The sequence below is a fragment of the Indicator indicator genome, chromosome 1 (assembly GCF_027791375.1).
Source record: "Indicator indicator isolate 239-I01 chromosome 1, UM_Iind_1.1, whole genome shotgun sequence".
NCBI lineage: Eukaryota > Metazoa > Chordata > Aves > Piciformes > Indicatoridae > Indicator > Indicator indicator.
In genome coordinates this window covers 123,652,726-123,665,800 of record NC_072010.1, presented here as the reverse complement: position 1 = coordinate 123,665,800, position 13,075 = coordinate 123,652,726, and the positions used below count along the sequence as shown (strand labels likewise).

Sequence of the window (13,075 nt, the reverse complement as noted above, 5' to 3'; positions counted from 1 at the left end):
TTGAAGGGCAGAGCTCCCAGGGTTGTAATTAATGAGGTTGCATGTGGCTGGTGAACAGTCACCAGCATTATTCCTCAGGGTTTAATTATAGGGCTAGTTCTCTTCAGTATATTTACCAATGAGTTGAAGGCATCATTATCAAGGTTGGTGATGATACCAAACTGGAACAGGCGGCCTCATAGAGGGATGTAGATAGAATGGAGCATTGGGCAATGATTAATAGGATGAAATTTAACACATCTAAATGCCATATTCTGCACCTAGGATAGAGTAACACTGGGTCTAAGCATAAACTGGAAGAAGAGTGGCTAGAGAGCAGCCCTGGCAGAAAAGGATCTGGAGATGCTGGTCAGCAGTGGACTTAATGAGTCAACAATGTGCCCTGGCAGCCAAGGGGGCAAACTGCATCCTGGGGTGCAGCAAACAAAGCATAACCAACTCATTAAAAAGTGTTGATTGTCTTGCTGTATTTAGCAATGTTGTAGCCTTCCCTTGAGTGCTGAGTGCAGTTCTGGAACCCACAATTTAAGAAGGATGTGAAGGTCCTTGAATATGTCCAGAGGAGAACAACAAAGATGGAAAAAGGGCTGGAAGAAAGGCCTTATGAGGAGAGACCAAGGAATTTGGGCTTGCCTAGGAGCTGGCCTCATAGCTCTCTACAGCTACACGAGGACAGGGAGTGGAGAGAGAGGTGTTGAGCTCTTGTCCCCTGTTATCCAGCGATATACTGAGGACATGAGTACCATGAGTGAATGGCTCCATGCTATACTATAGGGGAGTTACACTAGATATTATTAAACGTTTCCTTACCAAGACAGTGGTCCAACACTGGAACAGGCTTCATAGACACATTGTCACAGGATCACAGGATGTTAGGGGTTGGGAGGGATCTCCAGAGATCATCAAGTCCAACCCCTCTGCCAGAGCAGGACTAGAGTCCAGCACACATTGCACAGGAATGCATCCAGATGAGTCTTGAAAGTTTCCAGAGAGAAGGAGACTCCACAACCTCTTTGGGCAGCCTGTTCCAGTGCTCTGTGACCTCCACAGTGAAGAAGTTCCTCCTCATGTTGAGGTGGAATTTCCTGTGCTGTAGTTTATATCTATTACCCCTTGTCCTATCACAGGGTGCAATTGAGAAGAGCCTGTCCCCTCCCTCTCGACACCCAGCCCTCATATTTATAAACATTTTTAAAATCCCCTCTCAGTCTTCTCTTCTCCAGATTAAAAAGCCTCAGGGCTCTCAGCCTCTCCTCGCAGGACACGTGCTCCAGTCCCTTAATCATCCTGGTAGCTCTCTGTTGGACTCTCTCAAGTAGATCCCCGTCCCTCTTGAACTGGGAGCCCAAAACTTGATGCAATATTCCAGGTGTGGCCTTACCAGGGCAGAGTAGAGGGAGAGTAGAGGAGAGCCTCCCTTGATCTGCTGGACACACTCCTGCACCCCAGGATCCCACTGGCCTTCTTGGCCACAAGGGCATATTGCTGTCAATGCCCCAAGCCTGTCAGTGTTTAAGAGCAATTTGGATAATGCCTTTGACAACCTGTTTTACCTTGGTCAGCCCAGAAGTGGTCAGGCAGTTAGATTAGATGGTTGTTGAAGGTCCCATTCAATTCAAATTATCCTATTCTATTTATTAACATTCCTCACTTATTTTGACATATTTTTACAAGAACTAACCATATATCATCTTAAAATCAAAAGACAGTATCCTGAATGATATGAATATATAATAGCCAGCATAAATTATACTCTCAGCTACTTTCCCTCGGCAGGGGAAAAAGCCATCAAGAAGCATTTGATAAATTTAATGCAGATCTCCTTCTACCACAGACCTCGACCCCTGAAGCCTGGGGAGGGCTCTAATTTGAGCTGGCTCACAAGAGTCCTTAAGGGACCTATTGTCTGCTGGGTATAATTAGAGGGAAAGCTACCTGCATTGCTGGATTCTGTGTGTTATCCAGACATTTCTCTGAGCTGAAGATAATTTTGCACATTTTTGTTGAGTACTTAAGTCAGGCTACAGCAACAGATTTGCTCCTATAGCCTTTTAATTTTGCTGCACTAAATACAGATTTGAGCCTTACTCAGCAGCTGCCTTTTGGTAAATCTCTGGATTGAGTTAATGGGAAGCTAGGAGTCATAAATCTAAAAAGTCAGTTTTCATCAGGAGCATGAACCGAGAGAGCCTCACAACATGTCACACAAAAAATCTGTCAGGTAATCAATGCAATGTAAAAGAGGTTTTAAAATTCACACTCACCTAGGCTAGTTGTAATCTCGAAGACTACCCTGGGGCAACAGCTGTTTGTAAGAGAAGCAGTGTAATTGTGTTTACTTTTATTTTTCCAAGCAAGGTTAACTTTTCTATGGGTAATTTGTTTCAGGGCCACTTTTGGCTTCTGTGCCATTAACTGCCTCTTAAAGAGTTTATCTTTGGTTTTGGTTTTTTTTTTTCATAGACAATAAATCTTCGGAGCTTCTATAATGTTCACATGAAGCCAGTGTAGATTTTTGTCATCCTGTTGAGACTTAGAACCTGTAAATGATCTTTTTATGTTTTTTTTTTTTTTAATTGCTTTATGTAGATACATGCCTAAATATATGCATTATATACATATATATGAAAATATTTCATGAACAACCATCTCAAAAAGATTTTAAAAACCAAAGGCATAACTGAATTGCACCTGGTTGGAAAATACAGCCTTGACTATTACACAGCAACAAATTTCTACTCTCTCTTCAAAATGTGATCCTGACCAGTATCTCACACAGGCAGACTAATTAAGCTCTTCTGTTTGACAGAGTATGCTCTTGTTGTGTTCTGCTTTTAAAAGTCAGACTGGCAGATACATAATCAAGCTTGGAACTTTGCTCCATTGTGCTTTTTGCCAAATACTCTAAGGGTTGTGCCTGCCAACACATTGTTTCTCCTGTGCCAACAAGAAGTTTGCAAGTAATGGGAAAAAATAAATACAAATAAATCAAAACAATCTCTCTGTACACTCAATAAAGGACATGTAACATTTTGCTACCAGTAGCTAGCAAATGACTATGGCAGCTCAGTTATGGGCATAAAAGTATGAAAGTTTGTACAACTCCCTAATATCCTATAGCTTTACATCTGTTTGGTGTTTAGTTTGTCTGTTTTCTCTTTGTTTGGGGTTTGTTTGCTTTTTGTTTTTATTAGCTGTAATATTACTACATACTCTATGACTTCCAGAGCAATGGGATTATTGAAGTTTTCTTTCAGATTCTTCTCTAAGGCAGTGCAATTTAAGGAAGGAACTGAACAGCAGCTGCACTGCTCCACATTACCCCAGCTCTGCTCAGAGCATTCCTGAGTTGCAGGGCACAGTGCCTCAGGAACTGCCATTCAAGGCAATATACTTTCAAGGAATATGTTTTCTAAATGACAGTAATAATTTGGCATCCTTTATCCCAATAACAAGTGCCTTCTCTACTAGGACACTTACAAATGGTGTATTTCCATTGTGTTCCATTCCCAGTCACCTTTTGTTGTTGTTTCTTTAGTGGGATAAAAGTATTGCAGTAATGTCTGAGTTCTGTTTCAGCTTGAATTCCAATATGTGCTAGCCACAGAAGTTATGTGGGATGCAAATGCTACCTTTGTAAGCAGTGCAATAATAGAGGGATGCAGCTGTATCACCTGATGTGCTCCTAGTAGTTCAGATACCTTTCTGAAGATATGAAAATAAATTAAATGCATGATAAGCCACCAAACTTTCATTTTTTTTTCTCATGTTATTTAAAAATCTCAGTTGTACATCTTCTAATTCATGAAGCACAGTAAATAATAAATATAACTAATAATTTCCCCTTTTTTGGTCATGTTTTACCACAGGCCTCTTTGAAGAACCTGCTGTTTGCCAGCATAGAATAGTGTCCTGGTTGCAACTGTTCCCAGTCATTTTTTTTATTTAATTCAATTTTTCTTTCTCTTCCACTCCAGTTATTTTCCTAGCTTGGTTTAGCTTCTAGAACCATGCACTTGCAAGGGATCTGCTTTATTCCACTGAAGAGAATACAAGGAGCAGGCAAGAAATAGTGGAAGGTTAAGACTGTCTTGAGCAGGTAGATCACAATTATAACACTTAAGATGAATTTAAAAGGAAGTAATAACCAGATGAGTAGAAGCTGCATTTTTACCTTGGCTGGCTTGTGCTCCCTGGGTGACTAAGCAGTTGCAGTAAAGAAAACTGAGGCTTAGTTTTGAAGTGGCAGTGCTCAGCATTTTAGGCAAATGTACTACTGTAATGGTTTGAAACTGTCTTTTTAATTTTTCCTTGCAAAGTTCAGAACAGAGAAAGTGAAAGACTGTAAGTAAGTCACTATTGGGTGTAAGAAAGCAAAATAACTGATTGTCTAAACACTTCCATTGGATAGATAGAAATGTTTAAGAACTATTACCCAAAACAAAGTAGGCATTCTGCACATTCTGCGTTCTGCAGTGGGGGCAGTTGCTGGGCTGTCTGGCTGCTGTTTCTTCTTCTCTTCTGGCTGAAGATAACACACTGACCTTGGCAGCTAAGTTAACAACTTTCTGCTCTAACTAACTCTGCTTTCTGTCTATCCACTCGATGCCGTGCTCTTTGGCCCAGTTTTTCACAAGATTGTTTTTGAAATGAGTTCCGTTGTCTGACTCAATCCTCTCTGGAGTTCCATGACTCGTCAGGACATCAAGGCAGAGATGCAACCTACCAATGGGTAGGTACATACTGATGAATATTAGTATGAGTACCAAAATCAGCTAGACTCAAGATAGTACACAAATACCTGTCTGCACTACATCTATACCTTTGAGCTGAATGCATTCTAGAGAAATCTTGGACTTTAATGATTCAAAAACCAGAAATCATTTCATTTTCTTGAGTAACGAGGCAAGGAAAAGTAGTTTCTGCTTTCAAAACAAGAAAAAGAGAAGGAATATTGCTTTCAACTCCAAAATGCTTGCATTTATCTATCTACACAAATTAACATCCTACAGAAATATTGAAGATCTTCTTCAGAAATATCTCCTTGGATATACCCAATGCTGCTAACAGCTCCTCTTCAACTTTGTTAACATTTAGTGCTGACAACAGCTTTTTCTCCAAGAGACAGAAGTCTGGTCATTACCTGAAGCTGCTCTTCCAGTGCAGCAGTAGCTCTGTCTCCACTGTTTTCATCCACCACCACTACCATATGGGTCAGAGAATTCACCTTGACTTGTTCTTGTTCCAAATCATCTTGAAATGCCTAAAATTAAAGCATATGATAAGAAAATAGCTATCAGTACAGCATGTATACATATCAATAGCCTGCAAATTTTAAATAGCCAACAGATTAGATTTTGTACTTATTGTGTACAAATTTTAGTTTTTCAAAAGTTATCAAAAAATCTATGTAAAATTACAGATTTTCACTAAAAAACTCCATGTCATCTTGAGCTTGGCATTGCTACAACATTAATAACACAGGATGAAACTGCTCAGGAGATGAACTCAAGACAAGGAAATGCATTCAGAAATCTTGCTTCATTTATTGCAGAAACCAGGAAAGAAACTGAGAGAGGCCCTTTATAATTTCTAAATGTCTGAGAAAATTCTTTCTTGCTCATTTAGCTTTGGTACTCAGTTCCAGCCACAAGGTGCAATAAACAGGACAATAAACTGCTAAAAGTGAAGAAACTTTGCTGAAATCTGCACAAATTGATATTTGAATTGTTAAATGAATTTGTCAAAATTCTACAACTCTTCACATCCCTCTGAGCCTTCCACAGGTCCCCAGCCTTCATATAATAGATCAAATCAGTTGCTCCCTCCTTCCTAACAGTGCACAGATAAGTGCAATGGGAGGTTTAGACATGTTCACTCTTCAGGTGATGGCTTATTCTGGATACTGGACGTTTTAAATGCATGTTTTTAAACTGCTTGAAAGATGGCATTTTGGCTTCGCTACCATTTGTTTAGAAAGCCAAAACCAGCTCAGCTTCTGCCAGGTGCTAGGAAACTGAAGACTCAGATGTGTTTGTTCCTTCCTTTGCTGAGATACAGCTAGAGGACAAGCAACAAAGATGGAAAGAGGACATTCTGAAGAAGTTTGGTACTACGATTTCAAGGCATAGAGAAGGCAATATTCAATTTCTCCTCTGTCATGGGCTCAGCTGAATCTGCAGATGAATATGCAATACCACTCTGCTTGTCAGGCCAGCTTCAAAATGAAAGTGCTGGATGGAGTGAAGTATCATGGGGCTTGAAGTTCAGAACATGAGAGACTTCCAGTTCCACGTGCTGCTTCACCTTGAGTTTTTGAAGAGTTGGTCTTTTCTGCTGTGGTGGCTACTGTGTGCATGGGTCAGGGGAACTGTTTTATCACTGGTTACTGCTGCTGCTTCTGATTTTTGCAAATCATAGAATCAGTCAGGGTTGGAAGGGACCACAAGGATCATCTAGTTCCAACCCCCCCTGCCAGGGGCAGGGACACCTCACACTAGATCAGGCTGGCCAGAGCCTCACCCAGCCTGGCCTTAAACACCTCCAGGGATGGAGTCTCAACCACCTCCCTGGACAACCCATTCCAGGCTCTCACCACTCTCATGGGGAAGAACTTCTTCCTCACGTCCAGCCTGAATCTCCCCACTTCCAGCTTTATTCCATTCCCCCTAGTCCTATCACTACCTGATAGCCTAAAAAGTCCCTCCCCAGCTTTCTTGTAGCCTCCTTCAGATACTTGGAAAGCCACAATAAGGTCACCTCAGAGCCTTCTCTTCTCCTGACTGAACAGCCCCAACTCTTTCAGTCTCTCCTCATAGGAGAGGAGCTCCAGCCCTCTGCTCATCCTGGTGGCCCTTCTCTGGACACCCTCCAGCATGTCCATATCCCTCTTGTAATAAAGGCTCCAGAACTGGATGCAGTACTCCAGGTGGGGTCTCACCAGAGCTGAGTAGAGGGGGAGAATCACCTCCCTTGATCTGCTGGCCACACTATCACAGTCTCACAGTATATCAGAGGTTGGAAGGGACCTCAAGAGATGATCAGGTCCAATCCCCCTGCCAGAGCAGGATCACTTAGAGTAGTCCTACCTTAGGTAGACTAAGGTAATTGTACCTTTTCTCATTTCCAGTAAACTCTATCTCAACCCAGAGGTTCGGGTGAGTTTTGTTTGTTTGTTAATTGTTTTTATTTTCTCTTACTTTCCCTCCCATCTGTGTGGGAAGGGTGAGGGGTGGGGGGTTGTGAGAACAGCCTTTGGTAACCCCCGAGAGTCACATAGCTTTTGTTACTTATCTCCACCTTTTAACTTAATGTATAAACAACTAAATATATATTTTTAACTCACAATAATTAACAACTGGTTTAGATTACTGGGTTTTGCATAGTATTTCTTCAATAAAATTTGAAAGAACTCCTTACTCTGTTCCCCTGAAAAAAACCCAGGGTATCCAAGACCATATCCTGCCTCAAAATCTTTTTAAGTCTCTATAACTAGCTTCAAGCCAATGGAAGAATGTGACAAACCAAAGTCCTGGATTGTGTCTGCAGCAGTTCAGCAGAGTGTATTCTAGTGATTGGTATATAGTATCATAGTCACAGTCTGAAAAATAACATGGCTAACAATCTATGCCTTGTTACAATAGAAACCTTGACAGTACTACCAACTATGTTGGATTTTCACCATAACATTTTTTCTGCTGTCTTTTTGAGTAATTCACTTAGGTGTGAAGAACAAACCCTTGCTGAAGGTTAGGTCATACATTTTGAGCCTCTTTAGGAAAGCATCTTACTTTTCTTTGAAAACTTTAAAAGAAAATCTGATGTGGCTACAGGCAACAGGAGAAGAATTCACAGAATAGCTTATTTTTAAAGGCATAAATTCCTTACCCTGACACATTTCAGAGTTTTAACTCTTTCATATGCATAACACCTTTGAGCCAACAAATGTATAAGAATGCTCCTTTTTTTGACATCCATGCCTGTGATTACCATTTGCTTCAGAGACTTGAACCATAAAGCAATTCTCAAGGACAGTGATGTACACCAACATGTTAGAGCAATCCCCAGAATTCAGACTTCTCAACATTTTATGACCAAATACTTGATCAAGGAAGAGGAGGCAGAGCGCTCATGAATCAGACCATATAAGATAGCTTGTTTCCCCCAGGTTCAATTCCCCTTTTCAGCCATAACACAATAAATACAATGTATTTATTTTATGTATAAATACTGGTGCAAAGACCAATAATTCTTTACTGAAATGTTCGACTGTTACCCTAAAATACGTTGACTACACCAGATTTCTTATCAGAACTGTCTTATCAATGGCATAAAAACATATAAAACTTTATTTCAGTCTACTCAGACGTGTTTTTGTACTACCAAGGCATTGACCTCATTTAATACTGAACTAAGCAGTGTTCTGTGCTTTCTTTGGTCTCAATCATGGGTGCCATTGCCAATACACATTGTTGAACGATTTCAATTTTTTTTTCTTCTTGTTATATGACCCAGCAGAAAAAAACTAAAGTAATATTTTGAGACATTATAAGAGAAAAATGTAGAATTAAAGAACTCAGATACACGGAAATACAATAAATACAATGTTCTGTAAGCCTACAGCCAATGAGGAGGTGACTTTTATTTCCTGATTCATGGGTGTCTCAGAGATAGCATGCCAGAACAAACCCAGATTTAGCAACGCTCTGCAAGTGCAGGAGTAGAGGGCACTTTGGAAGAGGGGAGTCCTGCAAACAGTAGGAAAGACTTGAGAACTCAGGGTACTGATGAAAGCAGAAAGCCTTTCTGATTTTCTAATCATCACACAGATTCAATTTGCCTTGAGCTAAAGGGCTGCTTCTTGTACCTGAAGTGTCTCTTTTGATCATGAAATTCCACTGTTGTCACAATTGTTTCTGTACAGAAGCTTGCTGAAACAGGGTTTACTGAGGGCAGTCTCGAGACTAGAATAGTCTTTGTTCAGATGATTTAAACTGAGGTTTCTAACAAGTTCTCCTGAGCTCATAAAAAAAAAAGCAAATTTTGAGTGACTTAAAATGTAGCATGGACAGAGATGTTAATGCATGGGGATAGAAACAATAGAAGCTAATCAAACTCCACAGTTCCTTTAATTCCTATTTATTTGTATCAACATATGTGACTGACATTATCTACTTCAAAACACCTACCTAGGACACTCAAGTAGCCAAAGACAAATCCACTCCTGATATTTGATCAGTTAAGAAGTGTCTCATTTTACCTCTGCAATTAATTTGAAGTACTGAAAAATGTTAGCACTAAAAATTTTCCATAGTTCCCAGTAAAAAATACATGAGCATCTTAGATTTTTTTTTTTTTCAGGAAGTCAATAAAAATATAAAATTTGCTAACTATAAATTGTATAATAATAATGTGGAATAATAAAATCAGATTTTTTTTTAGAAAGTTAATGAAACAAAATTTATTAACTTCAAATTATATAGTAATAATATGGAATAATAAAGTTAGTTCAATTAAAAGTACCTTTTTGCTTAATTATAAAATTTCTAACATAGTATTCTGCTTAGACAACTCAGTAGTCCTTAGATGTTTATTGAAAAGCAGCTTTCTCCCTTGATAAAATTATAAACAACAGATACTTGCAAGAACAGACAAAATACATAAAATATTGGTGCAAAGACCAATAATTCTTTACTGAAATATTTGAATTTTACCCTAAAATATGTTGACTATGCCAGATTTCTTAACAGAACTGTCTGCCTTATCAATGACATAAAAACATATAAAACTTATCTTTATTTCAGTCTACTCAGAAGTGGTTTTGTACTGTCGAGGCATTGACCTCATTTATTACTGAAGTAAGCAGCATTCCAGGAAGAATGCATTGTGCTTTCTTTGGTCTCAGTCATGGGTGCCATTGCCAATACGCATTGTTGAATGATTTCAATTTTTTTCTTGTTAATATTTTGAGACATTATTAGAGAAAAATGTAGAATTAAAGAAACCAGATACATGGAAATTGTAAGCTAAAAGGGGATTAATAGGGTGAAAAGTAGTTACTAAGGAACTGACAAAGAGGGAAAGTCGAGATGATAAAGGGAGAGGGAGATGGGATGCCAACAAACCAAACCTATTATCTTTATTGAAGTCTGATTAATTTGAAATTATCATTGCACTCTATACCTTCTATCTTCTGGTTCCTTACATTAATGTATACAACATTGTTTCTCAGATGTCCAGAGTCATCTGAGACTAAGAAAAATTATGAGAATCATGTTGGGTTTTGTTTAGTTCTAATTTTTATTTCCTTATTTAATAATGACACAATGACTATGCTATTAAAATTACATTGGTTTAGCCCTTGTTATAGAAAGTAGCTTTGCTGCATACAATCACAGAATTGTCAGGGTTGGAAAAGACCTCAGAGATCATCCAGTTTCAAACCCTGTGCCATGGGCAGGGACACGCTGCACTAGATCAGATTGCTCAGGGCCCCGAACAGCCTGGCCTTAAAAACTTACAGGGATGGGGCTTCTACCACCTCCCTGGGCATATATAGTAAAATCATCTGAAACTTTCATGCAATACTCAAAAGAATGAAAAATATCTTCTTTGACTTACTGATAAGACAAACAATACATGAATAGAATTTTTATTGAAGCTAAACCCAAACCTTTTCTCTCCACATTTAGTCTTGAGAAGACTGAGAGGGGATCTGGTCAAAGGCTATCAATACCTGAGGGGTGGGTGTCAAGTGGAGGGGGCCAGGCTCTTTTGGGTGGTTCACAGTGATAAGAATAGGAACAGTGGGTTCTAACTTGAACATAGAAGATTTCACCTCAACATGAGGAGGAACTTCTTTACAGTGAGGGTGACAGAGCACTGGAACAGGCTGCCCAGGGGGGTTGTGGAGTCTCCTTCTCTGAAGACTTTCCAAACCCACCAGGATGCATTCCTGTGCAGACTACCCTAAGTGATCCTGCTCTGGCAGGGGGGTTGGACCTGATGATGTCCTGAGGTCCCTTCCAACCTCTGACATACTGTGATACTGTGATTAAATAATAATTTCTTATACAGAAAACAGATCTGAAAAATAACACACATAAATAAATAATGTTGAGTAACTCATCAGACAATGAATGAAGAAGTAGTATGTGGAAGAGAAAGATTTCTGCATGGCTTCACTTAGAATATTCAAATACAAGCTAAATAACATTTCCCTCAATATTAGAAAGAAACAGCATGAAGAGATTGCATAAATAAAAGGACTAGATTTTACATTGGTGTTCAAATACAAAATGCATAGAAATAAGAACAAAGCTATTCAAGGCTTAGTACTCATGTAATCAAAATCTTTCATGGTTTTTTTTTTTTTCTCTAATTGCCATTTCAGAATTACCTGCTCTTTTTAAAATAAAATATATATAATGAATGTTATAATATATTCTTAGCTAGCATACCCACAAGCTGAAATGCAATGTTTCATCACAGGGTAAGAACTGTTAGTACAAACAGTGGCAGTAGGCACAGAATTTGTATTCTTCTTCAACAGAACTCCTTTAATCAGAATGCAGAAAAAAAAAATCTTTAAGACAGAAGTCTATCATCCAGTCTTTTGCAGCCTTTGACTTATCTTTAAAAACACCCAAAACTGTAAATGTTGGTTTCAGTTTGAATTGGTGTTTGAGATGATCTGCTCCTTAAGAGACTGAACTGGCACTGTCACAGGATATCATGCATCAAATCCTAAACTCAAGATACTATGGAACTGAACTGCTTTGAATCACCAATGTAGACACATTGATAAGTTATCACACAGTAAATCTCCATGACCTCACAAATTATCTTTTTCCAATACTCTTCTGTGTCACCTTATCATCATCAACATGTGTCATGGATACATATGCATTTTAAAAGTTTAGTTCATATGAAGCTGGAGAATTTAATCCAGTAAATTAAACAAAGCTTTTACAAATGATACGGTGTCTCTCTTTTTAATTCTTAATTCTTTCAATTAAAGAATTACCGTCATGGAATATGGAAAAACTTTAGCCAAATTCTCTCTTACATTCCATTTATTATTTTGTTATTTTTCATTCATTAAATTAAAAATATATTACTAAAAAGTATTTTCCACAGTTAGAAGCTAGAATCTATTTTACAGTGCTGTGCAATTACATATTCAGAGTCACAGTAGAATATGGAGTCTAATTAGCACTACTGTACCACTGCTACTAGAGAATGAAAGGAGGAAAAGAAAAGGTGACATGCAAAAAGAAAACAAAGGTATTAAAAATGTGATATATTCTTGTACTGTGTAACGAAAGCATGTTAGAGTTATATTGAATATTCTAGCATGTTGTTTATATTATAAAAAATTGAATTAAGTCCTTCTAAATCAGGATAAAAGTCAGAGTTGTCATAGTATAACTCTACAAAAGCTCAGTAACTGCACAAAGCAATATTAACCCAAGATTTCATATTACTGTGCTATCTTCTACTGGCAGAGTTAGAGCTTTTAAAATGACAAAAACTCAGTTTGGCTTTTACGCCTTTGGAAGCATACCTTATGCTCTTCCACTTGACGTTTTAGGTCCTCTAGATCTGGACCTAAGGGGTCCAAATCGATTTTTTTTGTCCTTTCTTCTGTTTTTGTCAGCCAGTCAGCTAACTGGGCTAGCTGTTGATTCTGCAGATCCATTAGGATTTTGTGTAAGCTGTAAAACAAAGAAATAATAATTTCAATTTATACATGAAAGAAAACAGCAGGCAGAAATATCTGTCCTGGATACTTGTACACGATTTCGATGAAACTATATCTCAACACAGAATAAAAAAACTTCAACAGGTAATTGCAAATTTGATGGAACATTTTTTGATTTGAGCATACTGTTTTGAAACTCTTAAAATCTGAGTACTTGATACCACTTCCACATATTGGCCAAGGACTTCTAACAGTAGTAGTAACCATGGGAAGATGACCCAAACCAGGGTCTCTCGAAGGAGAGATGGTAATGACAAGAAAATGTGAAAGGCAGTCTGTGAAACAAACCAAGAGTGCAATCAGTGATCAAAG

At 38.4% G+C, this 13,075-nt stretch overlaps 1 protein-coding gene across 1 annotated transcript in view; it reads right to left on the bottom strand.

Moving 5' to 3' along the window:
* Positions 1 to 13,075, bottom strand: part of DMD (dystrophin) — an 851,798-nt gene that overhangs the window by 753,131 nt on the left and 85,592 nt on the right. Inside the window, exons 7-8 of the mRNA XM_054391265.1 lie at positions 12,566 to 12,716; positions 5,144 to 5,263 (exon numbers count right to left, since the gene is read on the bottom strand). Of these exons, the coding sequence (XP_054247240.1) occupies positions 5,144 to 5,263; positions 12,566 to 12,716 (271 nt within the window). The remainder of the gene's footprint in view (positions 1 to 5,143; positions 5,264 to 12,565; positions 12,717 to 13,075) is intronic.